Source organism: Arachis hypogaea, chromosome 7 (genome assembly GCF_003086295.3).
Source record: "Arachis hypogaea cultivar Tifrunner chromosome 7, arahy.Tifrunner.gnm2.J5K5, whole genome shotgun sequence".
Lineage (NCBI taxonomy): Eukaryota > Viridiplantae > Streptophyta > Magnoliopsida > Fabales > Fabaceae > Arachis > Arachis hypogaea.
In genome coordinates this window covers 4,571,425-4,597,677 of record NC_092042.1, presented here as the reverse complement: position 1 = coordinate 4,597,677, position 26,253 = coordinate 4,571,425, and the positions used below count along the sequence as shown (strand labels likewise).

Below are 26,253 nucleotides of genomic sequence, written 5' to 3'. Positions count from 1 at the left end.
TAGTACTGTTAGATGGTTTTTAAGAGAGTGACAACTGGCTATGTAGTTTTGTTCTTTTCCTCTTCATGTTATGATGTTGAAACTAGCGTGAATGGAAGAGAGTGGATCTTTTCCGGTAAAAAAAATTAGATGGTGTTTAGTATTAAATTTAATTTTTTATTATTTTTTTATATATTTATTTTTAATTCTATTTATAAAATTAAAAGTGAGAGATCATACTGTATTTTTTTAAGTGTTAAAAAAACTGGAGAGGATCCATTTCTAACAATAGAGCCTAAAAAGATTGATGAAGAAGTATTGTTTTGCACAGAGGTTTTTCAGGTAATTTAAGTTTTGTGTATCCCTAATTCTGAAATTCTAATTTTTCAAATACAATGGATAATCGTAGCATTCGATTGGCTGATAGCACCATCACACGGATTGCCTTCCGTTGATCAACCAAATGCCCAAATGTTTTGATTTCAAATTCTAAACAAAACTCATTAGCAGCGGGAATTTTCCCGCAAAAATTTTATTATCTGATCATGAGCTACATGAATTAGAAATGTACTTTGAGGGTTATTCAGAACCAGAACCTTCTAAATGCTGAAGTTTTATTATCAATTTGTGGTGCTCAGGCAGAAAAAAGGACAGTTTTAGTTAAACACTTTATAACCGTTGGGTTGAAAGAAGATGTCAAAGATTTATTAAAGAAAATTGAAGGGGAAGACCTAAAAAAGAATCCTCAAGTTGGTAGGTACTTTTGTCTATGGTATGCAAAATTGGGTGATATAGATGAAGTGAGAAGAATTTGGAAGCTTTGTCAAGTTTGCTCTCAAAGGGAAGTGTATCGGGCTGAAATTGAGTATCTTGCCGAATTGAATAAAATTGACGAAGCTTTTGAGTTTATGTCAAAAAGATGGCTTCTTCATCCCAAAAGCTACTCACTTATGCTGAAAATTTATGCAAATAATATGATGGTAAAAAAGGGTAACTATATCGTTATGCTAATGGCAGATAGTGGAATCCGAATAGACCCATTGATATGGGACGACCTAGTTAAACTTCATATCAAAGCAGGGGAAGCTGAGAAGGCAGTCTTGCTGAACCAAGAGAAACCTTTTATCAATTATACTGTTATTATGGAGAAGTATGCTAATAGAGGTGATATCCATATTACAGAAATGATTTGGCAGAAAATGAAAGAAGTGGACTACAAGTTTAGTTGGAGGCAATATGAAGTTCTACTACAGGCTTATTTAATTGCCAAGCTTCCGGCATATGGAATGAGGGACACGATGAAAGCTCATAACATAGTTCTCAACCCAGTTCTTCGGAGTTTGTTGATTCAAGTTGATCATTTTCGTAAGATTCAAGCTTTAGATTTGGGTATCTTTATGCAGGAAATTGAGGAAATTAACAGATTCAAGTTTTTTAATTATTATTATTATTCAACTTGCTTGTTACCCCCTAAGGCCAAAAGAGCCCTTTTTTTTAATTCTTTTTATTTATTATAAGATTTAAACCCAACATCGAGTCATACTAATTTTGTCACCACTTGACCAACCGTATATTTATATGGGTGCGTGATTTTTATAAAGAGAATTCTTCCATATTTTCTGATTGACTATTTACCAACAAGAAAAACTAGAAATACTTTTTCATATATTTTTTCTTTTCAAAATAATTATTCTTTCTACTTTAGGCGTTAGGATTTAGTTTATATATATATCTTAAGATTATTACTAATACAAATTTTTAAATTTTTTATATTGATAATATAAAATAAATATATTAGAAATTAAAGTTTATATTTTTAATATTTTTTTAATTGATAACTTTAACCTATGTTTGCTAAACTCTACGCTTTACTTCTAATTTAATGTATCAGATAAAAAAGATGAGTGTAAAATTACGTTTGCATTTAGAAAAGAAAAATAATCAAATTAAAAAATAAAACTTTTAAAAAAAAAGTAAACGGTAAATTTGATACTACAAACTTAAGTCAAACACATGCTTAATATTAAGAATTAAATTAGGTTCGTGTAAAATTAGAATGATTTTATTAGATAGTCAATGACTCTTTTAAATAATGTGAACAATAAATTCTACTATTGATCCAATAAAATAAAAAATATTTCACTTTCGGGCCTGCTACACATACAAGTTTACAAGCTTACAAGTTGGTCCAGCCCAAATAGAACTCACGCGCATGAAGAGAGATAACATGGCACGTCAAAATCACGCGCTCAACACTCAAAGGGTTACGTATGGCAGACTCTTCCACTTCTTCCACTTCTTCCACTTCTCAAAGCGCTTTGAAAACAAGGAAACCCTCCCATTTTCGAGCGAAAATCAAAGTTCAAAATATATAAATCGTTGTTCGAAACCTCCATCAAAACACCATCAAACTCTCCGTGAAGAATCTGAAGAGAAAACAAAGCAACAATACTCAACGTAAGTTCATTAAGATTCCTGTATATTTTACTTTTCTTCTACGTCGTTCTTCTAGGGTTTACTATTATTCTTGCTTTTTTGTTACACTGTTCTAAGTTCTACATCGTTTTTCTAAGTTCTACGTCGTTCTACGTTGTTGTTCTAAATTCTCCTGCTATTGTTGTTGATTTTTGGGGATTTATTCCGTAGATTGGGGGGTGTATACTGCTTAACCTTGTAATGTGGCTTAATATTGAAGCATGGTTGAGTGATATCTGACTAATATCTATATGGATGTATCTGAATAATATCTATGGGTGTATCTAACTGTTATTAATGGGTGTATCTTGCTGATATCTTTGGGTGTATCTGACTCATATATGGGTGTATCTTACTGTTATCAATGGGTGTATCTTATTGTTATTAATGGATGTATCTGACTCATATATATGGGTGTATCTTACTGATATCTTTGGGTGTATTTTTCGTTTCAGAGAAAATGGCAGCAAGAAACCAAACAAAAGACCTTAAGTGTGCCACACATCTCCTGAGTGATAAGTTCAGAAACATGACTGAGGAGAAGAAGGCAATTGTGAGGGATCTCGGATTCGGTGGGTTGATGCACATCCCACCACTAAGGGTGGATCACCAACTCTTAAGGGAGCTGGCAAACAACTTCAAACTTGGGGAGAACAGACTGAGGACAGGATATGGTTATTTCCAAATAACACCAAAAAAAAAAAAATAGGTCATGCGCTTGGCATCAATGCAACAGGTAGCTAGCTTAAAATTATAGGTGTATATTAAGTTGTTGCTTGGGTGTATTTAAGTTGATGCTTGGGTGTATTTGAACCGACTTGGATACTTTGTTGTCTTCCTTTTTCTAGGAGATCTATTTCCTGAGAAAGTTGAGTATAAGAAACTTTCTGATGATGACAAAATAATTTATAGAAGATTCCAGGGTAAGACCCTCAAAAGTCTTACTGATGATATGATGGAAATCGGCGTTGGCAACGAAAAGGAACGCCTGATGTTCAAGAGGATATTCATCCTCTACATACAGATGGCGTTCCTTTTGCCAACAACGATAAACAAAATATCGCCCGTGCACCTGGCCCCAATTTTTAAGATGGACGGCATATCGGAGAGAAACTGGGGGGCATGTTTTGACCTTCATGGTCAAGGACATCACAGACTACCAGGAGAAGAAGAAGAAGGCAATTAATGGCTGCCTCTTTGCCCTGATGATAATCTACTTTCATCTTTCAAAAAACAAATGCAAGAACAGGGCTGAAAGACCACCAAAGCCCTGAATTGCCAACTGGACTAAGGAGCAGTTGGTGGAAAGAATGACTGCAGAAAGAGAGGAAATTTTGGTAAGTAAACATAATAAGTTGGATGTATTTTATTTACCTGAATGCTGCTAACTAAAATATCTCATGTTTCAGGGGATTGTGAAGATGGCAGAGACAAGAGAAAAAATGAAAAAAAAAGAAAAAAAACAAGAAATCAAAAAAACAAAAAAAGGAAGGCGAGTCCAACATCGTCTTCGGAGACAGAAACTACTGACAGTGACACTTCTACCTCTGAGTCTGAGGCTCAAGAAGACTCAGAGGATTCAGGAAGAAAACACCCCAGCAAAAAGGGGAAAAAGTAAGTACCATACTTGGGTGTAATTTCTTTTTCGAGTTGGGTGTATTTTGTTTGATCACGTTGGGTGTATGTAGTTTATTAAGTACGGTGTGTTTCGTTTGCTGCGTTGGGTGAATATTGTATATTCAGTTGGGTGTATCTAGTGAATTCATTTGGGTGTATTTTTAGTATGTTCTAAATGATGATTGTTTGCCTTCCAGAATGGACTCCAGAAAAAGAAAGCAGAGGCAAGAGGAGTCAGATTCTGATTCAGAATCTGAATCTGAACCAAGTGATGAGTAATGTCCTGAAATTATTACTCCTTTCTTTTGGCTTCATTATAAAGATTTCGTGTATTAACTGAAGTGTCTATTATTAACTTATAGGAGCGAAGAATCATCACCTGCGGAGAAGAAGAAGAAAAAGAAAAAAACAAAAACAACACCAAAAAAGTAAGCACTTCTTTGGATAATATTCTGTGATAAAATTAATTGTTTATTTCTGATTGGTACTCTTTTTTTTTTCCACCCAGAACACAACAAAAAAAGAAAAAAGTTGTTGTGGAGGATTCACCTCCTGAAGAAGATCAATATTTTGACGGGTACAGTACCTTGTAAGCTATATTACGGTCTATCATCGTAATTATTTTTGTTAACATCTTATTTTATGAATGTAGTGAGAGATATGAAATATCAAGTGACGAACTCGATGAATGGCTAACGGAAAACGTTGATAAATCTGCTGCAGAGGGATATGTCTTGCTGGGCTGTGTATTTGAGATTTTGGTGTGTTTTGTTTGGTAATAATTGTATCTTGTTTCGCAGGGAGAACCAAGCTGACCTGCGATCGACAGAAGGTCGCTATGTGTCCTCTGAAACGTAAGAAGCTTTATTATTTAATAAAATCTTGTTATCATGATTTGGATGTATTTTGTGGAACCATTTGGGTGTATTTTGTGGATCAAGTTGGGTGTATGTTGTTTACTAAGTTGGGATATTTCGTTTGTTTTGTTGGGTGTATATTGTCCATTCAGTTGGTTGTATCTTGTGCATTCATTTGGGTGTATTTTATACCTGTATCTTATTTTGTCTGAATAACATGAAATCTGTTTAGACTACCGGCTGTGAACTTGGGAAGTGATGATCCTTCCTCTCAAGGACGCACAGAACAGAGTAGTGTAAACCAGCCGTCACAGAGCATGTAATTTCTCTTTCAAATAACTGTTACCTTTGTTCTTCTATTATCTTCTACTTCTAATTCTGTATATATTTTTTTTAGAAAAAAAAGCCCTTTATTATTTTATTCGAGAAAAAAAAGGCAACAAAAAAAAGCAAAAACTGCAAGTATGTAAGTTCTCAAAAAACAAAGCCTGTCTTCTTTTTGAATTGTTCGGGGTGTATTTTTTGACCTTGTTTGGGTGTATTTTAGGTTGATTCCGACTAATTCGAATATGATGGTTGTGAGGGAACAAACACCGTCGGAAGCGCTTGCAGTGTGAGTTTTCCAAGAATATTTCAACCTTATAACCTTATTATTTTCAAATACTTTGTTAACCTTTCATTTTTCTTCTTGTTTAGAGTCCCGATCCAGGTTTTTGTGCCGGCATCCCAAACAACCACTGAGACAGATTTTGAACCAACCCCTATGCTACGGATTGAAGGGACTACAGAAACGTAAGAAATAGTATTGAGTGTATATTTGTCTAGAGTTTGGGTGTATATTTGCTAACAGTTTGGGTGTATATTGTTCCTGATCAATTTTTTTTACGCCATGATTAATTTTGTGTAACTGTGCAGCACTCCTGAACCCCCCAAACAACTTCAAGAAACCACACCCACGCTTCCCCCAGCTCCAACTAAAATGTAAGTTCATCAGACTAAAATCAATCTTTGCTTATCATCCGTATATTCTTATTCTTACTCTTATTCTTATACATCATGACGCAGTCATCCAGCCGTAGAAGACGCTGCTGCCCTGTTGATGATGGCACAGACAGCAACCTATGTTCCTAAAACAGATCCAGGGATGCCATCATTCAGCCTTGGATTGACTGATTCAAGCCAAGAGGGGGCGTCAACGCAGGAGACAGAAAGGGAAAAATCTCCAGAAACTGCAAATTTGCTAGAACAATTAGACAATTTGGTCCAAAAATTAGCAAGCAGTGCGGCGAAGGGAAAAAACGAAAGTCCACAAATTCAGAGGGAGACTGGGGGAGAAAGTTCTGCAAAGTTTGAAACTCCTAGGGGAATAAATCAAATTCCAGATGATATGAAACAAAAGTGCTACATCTGGGGGACGAGACTGAAGGAAGACACAGATGGCAATACTAACGAGTATGAGGAGATGTGCACTCTGATTGGCCAAGGAAAATACATTTTGATGAGAATGCACCTTGCATCCCTCCAGGCAAAAAGTGACATAGAATCTCAGGTAATATTAGAATAACATTAATGTTTTTACACCAAAGTAAACTGCAATGTTTATTAATGTAAAATTGATTTCGGCATATATTTCTAGATTGTATCTGCCATCTGCCTCATCCTCAACCAGAAAAATGAAAAGAGGTTTCAGGAACAAATATACTGTCTCCCCCCCGATATTGTGGTAACTGTTACTTCTACGAACTTTGGGTGTATTTTCTGTATTGATTTGGGTGTATTTTTTAGGTTCGATTGGGTGTAAGTTGTGTATTTTCAGTATTTCATTTCTTGTTTCGCAATTCTTGCAGAGCATGGCACTTTCGGATCACCCAAAGGGGGAATTCATATCACCGAAAACGAAAAAGGAATTCAGGATGGAAGCCTACCCGAGTTTCATTCCCTTCATAGATAGAAAAAAATTAACTTCGCATCCATATGTAAGTTTTCGTTTGCTAAATTTGTTAGTACCCTTATTTACTTATATGCCAAATAAAATAACACACTGTTGAAATGTGGCAATCCTTCAGATTTTTGCTCCTGTTTGCCACTCGGGGTATTGGTGGTTATGACTGATAAATACAACAAAGTGGAAATGTCAAATACTTGACCCGCTACACAAAAAAGCTCCAAGCGATGAGAGAAAGGACATTAATAAATTCACTGTAAGTTGCCTCTGTCTTCTTTACTTTAATAGATAGGTCTATTTCGTTAGTTGTGTTGGGTGTATATTGTCCATTCAGTTGGGTGTATCTTGTCCATTCATTCGGGTGTATTACTGATTTGTTTTGGTATTTAAGGGATATGTATTTTCAAGATTGATAACATATGCCGGCGGGGAACCTCTGGCGAAAGGGGAGAACGAGAAGAAAATTAAAGCATCATATGTTAAAATATCAGGCCAAAAAACAAGGTATAATTTTGTGACTCTGAACATTAAACTTTCCTAAATGAGATTTGTAATTTATTTTCTTCGTTTTCAGCTATGATTGCACTATCTACGTTATGAAGTGGCTTGAGTTAATTGAGTCGGAAAACATCAAAAAGGGGAAGTATGAATGGGATAATTGGCCACAGGTAACTGTCTTTAGAACTATATAACTCTGTATTACTTTACTGAATTAAGATTGCTGTTTAAACAGAATATGCTTTTTAATTGTAGGAGGAGGTGGACCACTATAGAGTGGAGTATGCTTCCCGGATACTATTCAGTGAGATGAATAAACAGAGAGATCGGGCAATTAGAGAGAGTAGTGCTATAAGGCTGTTGAAGCCATCCTCTGTATTATTGAGTCCATTTTGTCAGATTAATTCTGCTGATATAGAAACTGGGTAATCCAACTGCTGGGTAGTTTGTAAATTGAACAAATGATGTAAATATTTCCCATTTATCAACAACTTCTATTCCATGTATATTTTTTCCCATAGTTAAACTATCTGTGTTGGTAAACTGTCTGTGATGTATTCAAAAGCTGTATTACAGGTGCTAAAATATGAAGCAAAAAATAAGGCATATATAAACGCAAATTATAAACTGTTACACCCAACGCAAGTCTAATAATACACCCAAGATTGCATAAAATATACACCCAACTGTCTGTGCTGTATTCAAAATGTATGAATTACATGTACTAAAATATGAAGAAAAACATCAAATGAAATATAGACCCATAACCTGCGAATTTTTACAGCTTTTGTTCTATATGTATCTATATATGTGTCTATATGTAAATTGTGAATTAACAAAAATACACCCAAAAGAACAGTGCTTTTACACCCATATTCTATAAAACTATACACCCAAAGAGTTATCCCCTGCTGCTGGTACCCTGAACTGATAATTCATAACGTGTCCTTGATATTGGCTGGAATTTGAATGCGCCGCTGATGCAGCATCAAACAGGTTTATCTGAATATAACACTCACACATTAGCTAAACTATTAACGAGAAAAATAAACTCAATCGCCACAAATTTAAAGAACATTACTTTTACCTCGCTTAAAACTTTCGTCTTCTTCTTCTTTGTGGCATTTGCAATCTGTTTCTCCAGCTTTGAACCTAGCCTGTTTTTTGGACGTCCTCTTGTTCGAATCCTTGGCGGGCTTTGAAGCTCGTTAACGGATTCCAAGTTGGCGTCTTCGTGGGATAAAGAATATGTCCCCTTCCTTTTGGCTTTTAATGCTTCCATCTCGGCCATGACGTTATCGTACGCACGGTGCAGAATTGCAGTCAGCTCCTCCGATTCGGAGGCAAATTTGCAAATATTTTGCGAACGAAAAACCAGTTGCTCGAACCTCTTGCTTCTTGGCTCCATTATTGGCTCGTCGTGGCTGCTCTTGATGTGTGTGTGTCGCCTCTTTACCTTCTTGCTCCATCGTTCCAGTATATATCTAGGGGACACTTGGCTTACTTGTTCGAAGCTTAACACGCTTAGTGCGTGACGGCACAGTATCCCTCTCGACTCGAATAATAAACATTGGCATTTTACCTCGGCTGCAACTGAGTCGTAGGTAACCGCAAACTTGTTGAATATTGAGCTGGAAACTTGTTCTCCGACTTCGTATATTGAATAGCCTAGAGCGGAATTCTTTAATCTGGTGATGCAATTCGCCTTTCCTCTGAATTGCGCTTGAACTTCCCTAAACTTTGCGTGAGTGTACGCATCTTGAAACTGAGCTTCAATGGAGGATTTGGTTGCACACGGTATGACCGTATGAAAATTTGCAGCATCTGATTCTCTCTCTGCTTGCTCCCTGCTTCCGAGACAATTATCGTATTGTTTGACGAACTGAATAAGCGAGCTGTTCCGGGTGATGTACTTGTTAAAAAATGAATGCATGCTCTCGCTCCTTTGTGTGCTTCTCATCCCTGCCCAGAAGTGGTGATCCAGATAGATAGGAACCCATATGTGACGGTCTTCGTACAGATCTGCATAATACACCCAAACACAGACTGTAAAATACACCCGAGCGAACATACAATTTACACCTCTGCTGCAGATTTTAAAAACACATTACCTGAAAGCCACTTGTTGTCCGCAAGACCAAAATTCAGCAGGAAATCGTTCCAATTCCTATCGAATGAGTCTTTGCTATGAGAGTTCCAAACAACATGGCTCATTTCTTGTTTGATATCGGCATGTCCCTTGTACCCGTTTAATTTGCTTGGAATCTTCTTCATGATGTGCCAAATACACCAGCGGTGAACTGTTGTTGGCATACAGGCCTCTAAAGCCCTTTTCATTGATGCGCACTGATCGGTGAGAAACCCTTTCCGAGCGTTTCCTCCCATGCAACGAAGCCAGCATTGAAATAACCATTTGAATGATTCAATTTCTTCGTTCTTCATCAAAGAGCATCCGAGAAGTGTTGACTGACCGTGGTGATTCACCCCGACAAAAGAACCACAGACCAAATTATACCCGAAACAAATTACCATGGTCCAGAATGCAAAATCATTAGATACACCCCAACAAATGCTTAGAATACACCCAATGAAAACAGCCAATATACACCTCTGCTACGGATTCGTAAAAATAAATTAATTTAGCATCATAAACAGGGACAGTTTGTTACCTGTTTGTATTGTAGGTGGTGTCGAATGAAATGACGTCTCCGAAATACTCAAAAGCGGCTCTGCTTCTTGCATCGGCCCAAAAAACCAGCTTAATCGATTGATCCTCCTCGAGTTCGAGCTCAAAAAAGAAATTCGGATTCTTCTCTTTCATTCTTAAGAAATATTTTCCGAATTCCTTTGCATCTTCTTGTTCAGAAACATTCCGCACTTCCCTGGTAATGTAATTCCTCACGTCCTTTTCGATAAAATTTAACTCGCGGTGACCCCCGGCAACCGCAACAAATGATTGGTAGGTTTTGCTTGGTCTGATACCGGCCTCCTCGTTATTCTCTATCGTACGATGAATGGACATGCTTAGTTCCCTGTGCTGTTTGAGCATCTCTGCTTTGCTTGGACAGTAGGGGTGTGAATGATCCAGCACAACCTTTGAAATGATCCAAGCACCGACATCCTTCAATGTGTGTATATAAATTCTTGCAGGACAGTTTAAACCGGCTGTCGGATTGGTCTTCTCGGTCGGAGATATTTTAGATTTCCATTTTCCCTCTCTGCTACATGTAATCAGTTGATTCTTAATCTCGTTTTCCTTCCTATTTGTGCACCGAACTCTTGTAGAGAAACCTGCAGCCTTGGCGTAGTTCCTGTAAAATTTTTCAGCATCTTCAAGGGTGGTAAAGGTCTTTCCGACCTTCGGAACAAGCTCGTCATCAACAACCGAGAGAGGCTGCACAATACACCGTGTCAGAACTGTGAACACACCCATAGATATGATTCAAATACACCCAATCATGTCTAATAAGATACACCCGAACCGCAACAACTCAACTACAGAATGACCTTTAAAGCCATAAACTGTAAATACACAGGCTGCAGAATACACCATGTCAAAAACTAAAAACACACCCAATCATGTCTAATATAATACACCTGAACAACAACAACTCAATTAAAATAACAAAAAATTAGTAAAGTGTAGATACACCCACACTTCTAGCTAAAATACACCCAAAGAAGAATTGATCTACACCCGAGCTTCTGCTATAAATTCCAGGTAATTAATCACAACTAATATATTGAATCGACAGATTCATGTTAACGTGTTACTTTCACAGTCAATGTTCCGCAATTTTTCAACTACACAATGCTATACAAATTACTGAAAGAAAATTCATACTAATCCTATGTAAATCAAACCTCAGGAACTTCGTTAGATTCAAATTCATAATCCACTTCGTCTGGATTCAGCTGACAATCTTCATTTGAATGATTCATTATCTTCAAAACGAGTTCAAACTTTGATTTCAGAAAACAACAAATCAAAATAGAAAACGAAGCTCGAGTTGCAGAGAGAGAAAAAGGTAAGGTAAACGAAGAACATACCAGTGAGAAAAGGAGAGGAAAAGAATGATGGAGAAGAAGGAGGGAAGACGCGCGAGAAGAAGAACAACCAAATCTCAAAATATCGAAAACAAAGAAGGAAACAAATATTTTAAATTTGGTAGTTAGATATACGCGGGATGTTATATAGCGCGTGTAATCAACGTACGTGGAGCAGCGCATATTTTGATTTTATTGTTTAATGAACTTGTAAAGCATACAAGCCCTAATGGCTTGTATGCAGAGCTTTTCCCATTTTTTAAATCTTAATATTAAGATAACTATCTGCACACCTAATAAATTGAATATCTAGCTATTATTAATTGTACATGAATAAATTAAATAAAAAAATAATCATTCAATAAAAAATAATTAACATAATCACCTGTATATCTATTAAATTTAATATCTAACATATTCATTGTTCACTTTACTTAATATTCTAAGTCTATACTTTTCAAATTAAAAAAAGAGCGTAGATTGAGCTTGAGGAAGGGACATCGACAATGCTACAGCAACTAAAACATGTAACCAAACGCAGATCTCTCTTCTCTTCTTTCCTCATTCACAACAACCACCCTTCTTCCTTTTCTTCTTCTTCATCATCTTCCTCTTCTCATAACTCCCACACCGTCTTAAGAAAAATAAACCAAAACGACGTCGCATCTTCCATCAAGGACTGGTTCAAGACGCTTGACTCACTCATCACCCGAATCTTTCAGATTCTCTCTTCGAAGGACTCCTCCTCCTATAACGACAACGCCGCCGTCGATGCCTCTCTCTCCGCCCTAAAACTCCCCCGTCTCGACGAGTCCTTCGTCCTCACCGTACTCCACCATGGCACCGCCGCCGCACACGTCTACCCCTGTCTCCGCTTCTTCCATTGGGTCGGCCGCCAGCCCGACTTCCACCACACTCGTGGCACCTTCTCCGCCATCTCCCGAATCCTTGCTCGCGCCCCATCAGTGGAAGACCTCGACGAATTCCTCCCATCTTTCCGCCGCCGTGGTCCCGCTTTGTGGGGGAGTAATAGATTTTATCATGCTATTAGGTTGGTTAGGGAGTTTGGGAATTCAGGACTGGTGCCGTTGGATCATACTTATGAGGTTTGTATAATGGACCTTGTGCAGGGTGGCCGGTTGAATGAGGCCTTGGAGTTTTACAGACAGAAGAAAGAAGATGAAGGGTACATTCCTGGTTTGGGGAGTTACAACATGTTGATTTATAGGCTCTTGAGGGAGAACAGACTCATCGAGGTGTATGATTTGTTTACAGACATGTCTGAGACTGATGTTCCACCGAATACGGCTACCATGAATGCTGTGCTGTGCTTCTTTTGCAAGGTGGGGATGGCGGATGTCGCTCTTGATCTGTTCAAGTCGAGGTCAGAGTTTATGCTGTCACCAAATCATATGGCTTATAAGCACTTGATACTTGCTTTGTGTTGGGACGGAAACGCCAAGGAAGCATTCAGTGTGTTGAAGAGCTCGATCGATCACCATTTTATTCCAGATGCACCGACCTTTACTAGGCTTGCTAATGTTCTGTGTAGAGAGTGCATGATTGATGAGATGAAAGAGTTGCTCCATCTTGCCTTGGAATGGAAAATTATGCCTAATGCTTCCACGTATGACAACTTTATAACGGCACTGTGCCGGGCGGGAAGAGTGGAAGAGAGTTATTTGATACATGGGGAACTTAAAGGTGTGTCTTCTAGCAGGGCCTATGCAAATATGATCAAGGGTTTTAAAGAGTTGAATAGGGGAGATATTGCTGCTCGTCTTCTCGTTGAAATGAAGGAGAAGGGTCATGAAGTGACACCGGCTCTATGTAGAGTTGTTGTTTGTTGTTTACTTCAGATGGACAATTCAAGGTCTCGGTTTTTCAGTTTGTTTGAGATGCTGTCCCATAATGATCGTCAACATTATATTTATGATTGTTTCATTGATGCGGCTGGGCATGCCAAGCAGGCTGAGTTGGCTTGGAAAGTGTTTGAGTTGATGCAGAGGAATGGCATTCAGCCTACTTCATCTTCTCTAATTCTTATGTTGAAAGCTTATTTGGAAAGTGGAAGGACTTATGATGCGCTTAACTTCTTTAATAATGTTTGGTCCCGTGGATTGGCTACTAGAAAGTTATATAATTGCTTGGTTGTTTCTCTCTGCAAAAGCAAGAATCCTGAACCTGCGTATCTGCTCTTACAACAAATGTTAAGAGACGGTTTTCATCCAAGCATTGAATGCTATGAGAATCTTGTACTGGAGCTTTGTTCATCGAAAAGATATCATGAGGCAGTGAATCTTGTTAATGTGTATGAGAAAATGGGACATCGATTAACCTCTTCTCTCGGTAACATACTTCTTTCTCAATCTATGTCTTCACTGGAAGTTTACAATGCCTGTGTTCGTTTAAGAGGAGTGAAAGAGGAGGGAAAAACTGATTGGTCAATGCTTAGCTTTGTGGTTGGTGCATTTTATGATCATCATAGAGTTAGCCATGTTGAGGACTTGGAGAAACTAATAGCAAAGTGCTTTCCACTTGACATTTACACTTACAATTTGTTGTTGAGAAAAGCATGTAAGAGTGATATGGGGCAGGCTTGTGAGTTGTTTGAAAGGATGCGTCGAAGGGGCTTTGAGCCCAACCGATGGACTTATACCATCCTGGTTTATGGTTTCAAAAGGCATGGGACGAGAGACGAGGCTGAGAGGTGGTTTCAAGAAAGTAAAAGGATATTATCCAACAGAGAAACCAGAATGCTCATTTTAAGGAACAATTGATCAGTATGCGTTAGATATGCATTGGATTTAGTTTTTTTTTTGCAAGTTTGATGTATTGCATCTTAACCTCATTTGATGGTAATAGTCATTGCCCAAGAAATAAAAAATCAAATATGATACAAAGTTGAAGCTTCAGATAGGGGATTGCTGTTCCCTCATTAATCTGCAACATCTTCATTGCATCCTTATTTGAGCATAAGCTATATTGGTTTATCTTCATTTGACAATAATTCTCTCTTCTACTGGCTCTTATTTTGGTTTGTAGAAGAATTAATCTGTCCTTTTTACCTTGGTTTCTTTAATGATTGTGTCCTTGACTCCCTTCCTTATTTAGAATTTGCACTTGAAGTCATCAAAGGTTTCCTCATATTTCATCAAATGATTAGCCTCAAAATTTTCAAAAACAGGATTCAAGTATGTTGATCTCTGGGTGGCCTCTTTTATTCTTTTCATGAACATATTTGCTAGCTCCAAACTAGTAAATTACTATGAGAGCTTAGTATCTATATTTGTCAGGGATTATACAAGTTTATACTCTCCTTAGAACTCATTTTGCTAGAAACTTGCTACTTAGAAATACAGATTGAAAGCCAATGTTGTAAGAGTAGTTTGGGAGAGCTTTTTGTATAAGGTCTACTGCTTAGTGCAAAAAGAATCTGATTGAAAACTCAACAAACTGATATTGTTGAAAGAAACTGAGAGACGAGAGGAAAAAGAAAGGAGGAAGAAGAAAATGCAGGGTGGAGGATGAATATAGAGTCCAGCAGTTGATGGGGAGGCGTTACTTGAGAGGTGTTTCAAAATTTCAAATTGGAGAAAATGAAACACACTGGATTTTGCAAAACGTTGAACTATTGCATCTTTTTCTCTGGTGTTTGCACTGCCAAAATTAATGGAGTCATGGTTCAAAGGATCCAAGCTTCATATATTTGTCAAGAGAACGCGTAGCGGTTTATGGAACGCGTGTCAAGAGAAACCGCTACACTATGAAGCATTTTCTGAAGGAACTCATGAACCTTCTATAGAGGTACTCAGCTTGTTCAATTTTGACCCTTGAAATTTTAATGTTGGATGAGATTTGGAGATAGTAGTGGTTCGTATGATTGACTAAATATTGAGAGCCTCCTACACTTGGTGTAAGTGAACTTTTCCATGAAAATCCTTTTTAGGCAATGTTGTCTTTCTCTCTGGCCATGTATGCATAGTCAACATCATTAGAATTGAACTATTCTTCTAACCTCATCACTAGACTTGATCCACTCTCTTTTCTTCTATGGTTTGGTGAAACCTTTCTTCTATGTAGATATTAAGATATATCATTTATCCAATTCATAAAGGTAAACTATAAATAGCTAGTTAACATATTTGATGTCATCCACCAAAAAATATATATATTTAGTCTCTCTTATCCAAACAGCGATGTTTTATTGTGCTCGTCACCGATATTATATATTAAGATTATTTTTTTTGTCCATGATATTTATTAAAGACTCGTTAGTGGATTATTCCATGCACCAGACAAAATTCCAATTTTCGATATGAATTCCAACTTTCGATATTTGTTTAAGCAGACGGATGAGTAAGTATATGTTTAGACTGTAGTTGGTCAAACTGGAATTTGAATAAAAGTGATTTTATAAAATTGATTTTGAGTAGAAGTAAATTTGTGTCAACATGATTTATGTTTGGTAATTTTATACTAAAATTGATTTTGATAAAATAAATATTGTTTGAATAATATTAGTTAAAATCATTTTTAGATAAATAATTACTAAAAAGGATATGGCATTAAATTATAATGTTATTTTTTTATATATATTTAATTTTCTAATATATTTTTTTTATATGTTTTTATATAGTATATTTTTAGTATTTTTAGTACTCTTGTTTAGTATGCTATAATTTTTTACTATTATTATTATTATTTATGGTTAACTTTTTGTTTAATTTATTTTACTTAATAGAATCAATAAATTATATTATAAAAAAATAATAATAAATATAATGCACAAAAATTTCCATTATAAAAATATATAATGTCAAATAAAAAATTAATAAAAATATAAATAATAAATAATAGAAAAAAAGAACTCATGTAAAAAAATAAGAATTCTATAAATAATACAAGAATATGTATAAAGGATAAAGTTGGTAAAAGAAAAATAAAAGTTAAATGTCAATGGCTAAAAGCCAGTTAAAACAAAACACTGTTACTAAAAATCAAACTCAAAAAATAATATTTAAACAATCTAAGTAACTATAACTCGTAAGTTTGTATTTGGTTTTATGATTTTGTTTAAGGTATTATACTATGTTTTATGTTTTAATTTTGTTGATTATATATATATATTTAACAATGAATTCTTTGTTACCCATCATTTTAAATGATGTGTTTAAATAATGTTTTGATTTTGATTTTTTATTTAACACCGAATTCAACCAGTCTTCACCATAAAATACTTTATTATACTATGAAAATTTTTAAGGTATTCCACCAACAACAAAATTATTATAGCTAAAAACATATACTACACATTCCCACCAACACCACTCCCCATTAACATGCTTAATTCATCACCTTAATATGTTTTCTTCTCTTTTCCTAACTCCATTGATTTATAAGTACCTTAACATGCTTCCAACTACTATTAAACTTGAGCATTATATTTCCAACAATCTTTATATTTTTATTATGTCAAATAATCTAAATAAATAGTAAGGAATAATCTACTTCATTTATTTTTATATAACTCCTCTAACATTTTGTAGTATTCAATTCTCAAACTAAATATTAATATTATTAGCACTCGCTTATTGCACACATTCCCAATTTAAGAGCATCCATGGTATCGTTTTTCATTTTTGACTCAAAGTATACTTTTCTTCTTCCATTTTATATGCACAAAAAAATGTTTTATTAATTTCTTTTAAATATTCAATTGCCTCATAGGATAATATTTGAAAGCTAATTATTAACCGAATTTTTTAAATATTATTATTTATTTATTGAAAAAAATAGACAATCATCGGTCCATGTATCTAAAATATATTTTAGAAGATATTAATTGAAAGTTGATAATTTGAAGATGAAAAATAATCTAAAAAATAATTTGAAATTTATGAATATGAACAACCTTTGATTATTTCAAAATCATAATTATCATGTTAAACTAACCTCAATATTAAATATCAAATAATGCAAAATATAATTTCATACCCACTTTAATAACTTTACCATATATACAATAATGTTTCTCATAAAAATAAATTATTTTAAAACTATTTTTTGTTGTTAAACCATCCAAATATAAAGTAATAATTTTGATATAAATTAGCTTATATATAAAAAGTAAAGTAATTACGTATATATAATTATTAAAATGAGTTTAACTTTTTCATTCATTTCCCTTTTTGAATACATTTGAGAATTAATTTCTTTTACTAATTTTTGTATGAGTTGCTGCATGCAGCAGGCGGGATTCGAATCTCTAACACTTGCTTAAGCGGACTAGTGAGCTAACCACTAGACCAACCCAACTTGGTTAAGTCAAATATGTTTTATTAATGTAGTATACACTTTCTTTTTTTAATTTGGAAAATGGGTACAAAAATTTTTCAAGGAGTGGACCAAAACGCAAAATTCCAAAAAAGTGGCCCATTTATATTTTTATACAGTGTACAAAAGTAGAGAGAGAGGGGTTTTAGCTAAGCCCAAATACGTGGGCTCTTACCGCTCTTTTCTCTCAACCGGAGAGCACCTTAGTTCTAAGGTTACTCCAATAGGGAGTAATTTCTTGGAAAAAACTTCCATTATACTAAACCAATATCTAACCCACACTATCTCACCAAAATCGATCGTCTCATCTTCAAGATTTCAAACCAACAGACAAGAGATGGAGGGCCCTGGCCATGAGACTGGTTATAAGCAAGAAGCAACGAAATCGCAGCATAGGGCTAACTTTGGAGCGGGATCTATAGAAGGAAAAACCATCACTATTAGATGCAGGGATCACAACCTTTTTAAGCCAGACTGTATAAATTTAGTTGGAAAAATTATAGCAGAAAAAAATTTCAGTTTTAGTGCAAGAAAAAATGCAATTATGGGGATGTAAGTTTTTTAGTTGTAATTGTACTTAGTATATATATATATATATTAGTGACGGATCCAGAAAATTTTAATAGTGGGACAAAATATATATAATATAATAATAATTTTTATAATAAAAATATTATGTATACATAAAAATTAACTATTAAAATATTCATTAATCATTATATATTTGTATATAAATACATGTATTATTTAATTTATTTTTAATGTGTATTTTTTATTTCAATATGTATATAAGTGGTTATTTTCTATATATATAATATGATTAGTCTTTAAAATATTTAATTTACAAATTAAAATATTAAAATAATAATTTAAATAATAACACATAATTTAAAATTTTATTATTTAGATTTTATATTTTAAAAAAATTGAGTAATCTTTTTTTTTAACAATACAATCGAAATATTTCTCTTTTTATATAAAATAATACTACACATTTAAGTATTTTTTTTGTTAAATAAGTCCAACTAAATTAATCTAAGATAACAAAAATCAATTATGATTAGCATTATTCTAAGTCTTATTGTTTAACTTGGTTAGACTTAGTTTATAAAAAAACTTGAATGTGTAGTATTACTCTTATATATATATGTGTGTGTGTAAATGCTTATTTAGAAATTTATTTCTCATATAATTAGAAGCCAACTCTTATTGAAATTCATAGTTGAAAAAGTTCTTTCAATTAATGCAGTTATTACAAAAAAAAATTAAAACTAATATAAAAAAAGATAAATAATACTTTTTTAAGTCGATTTCTAAAAAAAAACATAAATTTTATTTAAATTAATAATTGATCATTCTAATGACATCTAATATAAAATTTTAAAATTGGTTATGAAGTATCAAAAATTGAATAAAAAATTATTGTAGGGTCAAATTTAATAATTTAGTGGGGACAAATAAATATTATTATCATATATTACTCAAAAAAATTTCAAATTGTAGTGAGAACACATAAATCCGTCCCTATATATATATATATATATATATATATATGATCTGTTTTTTATTTTTTTACTTTATCAAAGTTAGCTTTCATATTTGTTCTTAGTTTAATTACATCAAAACTTTGAAACTAATATATAAACTTTTTTGTGGATTTAATTTTATCATGTTTATGTTCTAATCTTTTTAATTGATTTTTGTAACATCTAAGACCATATTAATGTAGTTAAGTTGCTAATGTATCTTTTTAATATTTTTTTTGTCTATACTTCCTTCTATTTTACTATTTTTATATAGAGTGACTTCTAATCTAGTTCTAAATTTTGGATTACTTGTAGTTTTATAGTTTTTTTTGTGAATTTTACTATTTATCCTGTACTAGTTTTTTAAATAGTAGTTGTCTTATTTAAAGGACAAAACTCTTTTTTAAAATCTTGAAAGTAATTTTTGAACCAATTAAAAAGTATAAATTGATTTTATTTTCTAGTAAGTATCTATACAATTCTTTTCTTATTTCTATGGTTTCTTTTTTAGAATATATAGTAAAATATCATTTTCTTAGTCTTGTATTATATTATGTATTAGAATTTTTACTAATCCAATTTTTATCAATCTCAAAAAGTTTTTCTTATATTATGATTCTTAAGATTTGAGAGGTAGTGGGTGACTAATTAATTTCTTTTCAAAGGAGTTGCTATATTTGGTCTAATATTATTTAATTTATCTTTATAACTTCCTTGTTTATAACAAAATTATCTATAAAGTGCCTAGGACTAATTTCTTCTTTATTCCAGTAATCCGGTATTCTAATTGATTGTGATATATTCATTCTTAATCTAATGTTTGGACATTTTCTAATAATTTTTTCTGATATCTACGTTTTCTATTTTTTCCTCCACTACTACATCCTTTAAAATCTATTATTGCGGGATATTTTTTATTAGTTTTTTATGTTGAAGTTTTTTAGATGTTTGAACAAAAGATCTTCGTAAATTAGCGTGAATAATAATAGTTTCATCTTTTGACGATTCTCTTTTGACCCTAAAATTATAGTTTACTCTTATAATTTTATAATATATTATATAAATTATTTTAAAAGGATCATATTTTTATCAATATTGTCTTTGGGTGTCTTAATATATAATTTAAAAGTTTAAGAGGTATATTCATTTTTAAGACTCATAAAAAATTTGGATAACAGTTAAAAATAATGGATCATCATGACAATTACTTTTTACAATAGCGATAAGCGAATCTCTAAATTTTTTGAATTTTATATCTCGTAAAATCATTAAAATAGGGATATTGATTCTTAGTCTAAAGTTAGGCTTGGCAACTACTTAAAAAAGTCCTATGTGAATAAAATTATAACTTTTTTTTGTATTCCCTTAAGTTTAGTTCTTTTAAGATGTTTATAATATGGTTATTACTAATTATTGGGTAGCTATATTCTAACATATGTATTTTATTAATTATTTGTTCTCAAAACGCTTGTCTTTTGTAAATTTTATTTTTACTTATAAAGAGTATAGACAAATTGTGAAACTTTTCTTCTAACTTTACTACTTATAGTATTTTAGGTTTTTATTCCTCTTTTCTCTCTCACGGTGAGACTCTCACTCTTTCAATGAAATTAGAAATGTTTGGAGCTTAGGTAAGTGTGGGGGAAAACTTTAATAATTGGGATTGGGCTCAATTTGGGTCTAGTTAAATCGTTTTAGCCAATTAGTCTAATTTTAGGCAAAAAATTTTAAGATTAGCGTTATAATTTATATTCTAAATACTTTTACTTTTCCAAATTATAAAATTTAATTTTTTAATCTCTTTGAGTAATAATTAATTTATTAGTTAATTATTTATTAATTAACCGAAATTTACAAGTATATGAGCAGAATGAATTATTTGGATTAAAAAATTATTTAGATGAGTTTATAAGAAAGCTAAGAGTTGACCGTGAGAGATCTTCCCGTGGTATGTCGTACGAACAATTATCGTCCTTAACAAAGTAATCATTCTCATGTAAGAGATTAAGTCTCAATTGGTGTGTGAAATATTTTTCTTAGTAACTAGTTGTAAATATGCTCTCCAAATTGGGTCGAGTATAGATTAAATGATTGATTTTTTATGATATTTTTCGATCTAATAGACTAAAAATTAACCCGTTATAAACTAAAATTCTATTTAAAAATTTATCATTAATCAATAAATTATTGTATACACAAAATAAAATTCAAATTTTTAATACTTAATTAAACAAATTAATAAACTAATAACCAAACCACTTAAAATTAATTAAGAATCAAAATTATATCAGACCAAATCATATTTGATAATTTATTGCGATCCAAAATAAGTCCAAAGCATCTCCTCACTCCTTACCAAGTCTCTTTTGGGCAGATTACAGAGATTGGATAATATAATGAGTGGATTTTGGACTAATCCACACACTTGTTGTGATAGAAACAAATTAAATGCCATTTATGAGATTGGGCGGTTAACTATTCCCATATTGAAGGAATGGTCTTTCAAGGCAAATAGAGAGTTAATGAAAGGTTGAATGGTTAAATATTTATATGTATAAATAGAAGATGAATCCTCTCGTAACATACACACAGCAATAATAAAACTAATATATTCTCTCTCTCTCTTTCTTACTATAAAGCACTTATTTATTTTTCTCTTACTACACACAACCAAATAATAAGAAATCGATTCCTTTTTATGTTGCAATCAAATACCCTTCTCCTTATATTACTATTACAATTCTTTCTCTTCTTTTATTTTATAAGTATTTTAAATTCTATTTTCTATTACTCTTTACATGTAATATTAATAGCAATATTAACCATCTTTATTATATTGAGATAGTAACAATAAACAAATGTGATTCTCTCTCTCTTTATTTTTAATACTCATTTCTATCTTTGTATATATATATACATTACAACATATAATATTATTATATATATATAAATTATTATTGAGCTAATTATTTTAATACTAGAGTCTTCTATTTATACATCTTTATTTCATATATCTTTATTTTACAACACGTTATCAGCACGAGACTCTGATCAAATCTTTAGGAAGACTCAGGTAACAAATTTTTCATTATGTCGAAACTCTCTTATCTTGAATTCAATGCTCTTGAAATATCTGGAAACAATTATTTATCATGGATATTAGATGCTGAAATCCATCTTGATTCAATGGATTTTGGAGATACCATTAAGGCTGAAAATAATGCATCCCAGAAGGATAAAGCTAAAGCCATGATTTTTCTCCGTCGTCATCTTGACGAAGGATTGAAAAATGAATATCTTACATTAAAAGATCCTGCAGATCTTTGGAAAGACCTTGAAGAAAGGTATAATCATTAGAAAATGGTGATAATTCCTCAGGCCCGATATGAATGGACGCATTTGCGTTTACAAGATTTTAAATCTATAAATGAATATAATTCTGCAATGTTTCGAATCACCTCACGAATGAAATTGTGTGGGGAAAAAATAACTGATCATGATATGTTGGAGAAAACTTTCTCAACCTTCCATGCCTCGAATGTGCTCCTGCAGCAGTAGTATCGAGAGAAAGGGTTTAAAAAATATTATGAGTTAATTTCTTGCCTTCTTGTTGCCGAACGCAACAATGAGTTGTTATTGAAAAATCATGAAGTGCGCCCAGCTGGTGCCGCCCCATTTCCTGAAGTAAATACGGCAAATCATTACCCCAGAAAAGGTAAATGGAAGCTTTTAATAACAAGAAAAATTATGGAAGGAAAAAGAATTATGTTCAAAAGAGAGGATCTCACCAGAAGTGGGATAAAGAAAGGAATATCGGGCATAATAAATCAACCGAGGAGAAATATTTCCGTTGTGGTGGAAAGGGTCATTGGTCTCGTACCTGTCGTACCCCAAGGCACCTAGTCGATCTTTACCAGGCATCTTTGAAAAAGAACGACAAAGGAAAGGAAACAAATTTTGTTTCAAATGAGGCTGAAAACTCCACCACTCATTATGATGTATCTGATTTCTTTGAGGATCCTGAAGGAAATATTGGTCATTTGATCAATGATGGAATAATTTAATATGCGGGATTGTGAAGTATCTATGTAAATAAATAATGTAAAGAACTTATTGTTAAGTTTTATTTTCTATGTATTTAAGTTTCAAATGTGATGTACATAAATAATGAAATATTAATGTTTATGAATTTTGAAATCATTAAATGTGTTATGTTTTAAAATAAAATTTTAGTGTATGACATTATTTTATGTATAGTGTTTCTTAGAAAAATAATTCTGATCAAGTATTCAATTTAACTGTGCATACTACTCATTTTATTATTATTTGTTTTTGAAGAAAATGGCAAGGATATGTAATGAAGATGTATGCCTTGCGGATAGTGCAAGTTCGCACACTATTCTCAAAAGTGATATATATTTTACCCATCTTGTGCCAAAAGAGGAATATGTTAATACTATTATTGGCTCAGGCAATGTGATTGAAGGCTCCGGAAGAGCTATAATTTTGTTTCCTGGAGGAACAAAATTTATAATAAATAATGCACTATTATCTACCAAGTCTCTGAGGAACTTGTTGAGTTTCAAAGATATTCGCCGAAATGGATATCATGTTGAGACAATGAATGAGGAAGATCATGAGTATTTATGTATCACAACTCATGATTCAAATAAGAAAGTTATATTAGAAAAATTACCCTCACTTTCATCTGGGTTGTATTATACCAAGATTAGTGCAATTGAATCACATGCCACTGTAAACCAGAAGTTTACTAGCCCAAATGAATTCATAACTTGGCACGACCGATTGGGTCATCCGGGAACAACCATGATGAGGAGAATTATTGAAAACTCTCATGGACATTCACTAAAGAACCAGAAGATTCTTAAAACTGGTGAATTTTGTTGTGCTGCATGTTCTCAGGGAAAGTTAATTTTAAAGCCATCACCAGTAAAGATTGGATTTGAGTTCCCTGAATTCCTAGAAAGGATTCAAGGTGATATATGTGAACCTATTCATCCACCATGTGGATCTTTTAGATATTTTATGGTCCTGATAGACGCATCTTCGAGATGGTCACATGTGTGCTTATTATCCTCTCGCAACCTGGCGTTTGTGAGATTACTGGCTCAAATTATTCGATTAAAAGCACAATTTCCAGAAAATCCAATCAAAGCAATTCGTCTTGATAATGCTGGTGAATTTACTTCCCAAGCTTTTGATGCTTATTGTATGGCTAATGGAATAAGTGTTGAACATCCAATAGCTTATGTTCACACACAAAATGGGTTAGCAGAGTCACTTATTAAACGACTCCAATTAATTGCTAGACCCTTACTTATGAGAACAAATCTCCCAACCTCGGTTTGGGGGCATGCTGTTTTACATGCCGCAGCACTTATTCGTTTGAGGCCAAAGAGTTATCATCAGTTCTCTCCTATGCAATTAGCTTTTGGCCAGCGGCCAAATGTTTTCCATTTAAGAATATTTGGGTGTGCGATATATGTTCCCATTGCACCACCTAATCGCACCAAAATGGGACCCCAAAGAAAATTGGGAATATATGTTGGAGATGATTCTCCCTCTATAGTGAGGTATCTTGAGATACAAACTGGAGATGTATTTAAAGCCCGGTTTGCGGATTGTCATTTTGATGAATCAAAATTTCCAACATTAGGGGGAGAGAATAAGCTTCCTGAAAAGGAATTTAACTGGAATGCATCATCGTTGATGCATTTAGATCCTCGATCAGGGCAATGTGAACTGGAAGTTCAAAAGATTATACATTTGCAAAGAGTAACAAATGAATTGCCTGATGCATTTTCCGATACAAAGAGGATTACCAAATCTTATATACCAGCGGAAAATGCCCCCATTCGAATTAATGTCCCAGTAGGACATGTAGCCACTGAAGCAAATTCACGCCAGAAGCGTGGCAGGCCTGTTGGTTCCAAAGACAAAAATTCTCGAAAGAGAAAAGAGGTAAATAATATTCCTATTGAAAAAGACATAGTAGAGACACCTGCAGTTGTCCAAAATTCTGATATAATGTTAACGCCAGAAGACGTTCAGGTACCTGAAAATTGTGAAAATGACGAGATCTCAATAAATTATGTCTTTACAGGAGAGAAATGGGACCGAAATAAGACAATTGTCAATGAAATATTTGCATATAATGTGGCATTGAATATCATGCATGAAAATAAAGATCTTGAGCCAAGATCAGTTGAAGAATGTCGACAAAGAAATGATTGGCCAAAATGGGAAGCAGCCATGAAGGCTGAATTAGACTCACTCGCAAAACGTGAAGTCTTTGGACCTGAAGTCCGTACACATGCAGATGTAAAACCTGTTGGATACAAATGGGTATTTATGAGAAAACGAAATGAGAAAAATGAAGTCGTGCGCTACAAAGCCCGACTTGTGGCACAAGGTTTTTCACAAAGGCCCGGTATAGATTATGAAGAAACGTATTCCCCTGTAGTGGATGCGATAACTTTGCGTTATTTGGTCAGCTTATCTGCATATCATAAACTGCATATGCATTTAATGGATGTGGTAACAGCCTATTTATACGGCTCATTAGATCGGGATATCTATATGAAAGTCCCTGAAGGATTAAAGATATCTAAACCATCCAATGAATATTCGCAAGGGTTATACTCAGTTAAATTGCAAAGATCTTTATATGGTCTAAAGCAATCTGGACGATTGTGGTATAATCGTCTTACTGAGTATCTGGCCAAAAATGGATTTAAGAATGATGATATTTGCCCATGTGTTTTCATAAAGAAAACTACATCTGAGTTCATTATAATTGCGGTGTACGTTGATGATTTAAATATCATTGGGACTCCTGAAGAGATTCCAACAATTATAAAAACTCTAAAAGAAGAGTTTGAGATGAAAGATCTTGGAAAGACTAAATTTTGTCTCGGCCTGCAGATCGAGCATATAAAAGACGGGATCTTTA

At 33.5% G+C, this 26,253-nt stretch overlaps 1 protein-coding gene across 1 annotated transcript; it reads left to right on the top strand.

Moving 5' to 3' along the window:
- The first annotated feature begins 11,924 nt into the window (after positions 1 to 11,924).
- On the top strand, positions 11,925 to 14,198 carry LOC112701015 (pentatricopeptide repeat-containing protein At1g71210, mitochondrial). Its single transcript, XM_025751819.1, has one exon. It carries the CDS (start codon positions 11,925 to 11,927, stop codon positions 14,196 to 14,198), a length of 2,274 nt encoding a protein of 757 aa, XP_025607604.1.
- The last annotated feature ends 12,055 nt before the right edge of the window (positions 14,199 to 26,253 follow it).

What these genes read in the sequence shown, in the direction of transcription:
- LOC112701015 (XM_025751819.1), top strand. Translation starts at nt 11,925, where the DNA reads ATGCTACAGCAACTAAAACATGTAACCAAACGCAGATCTCTCTTCTCT.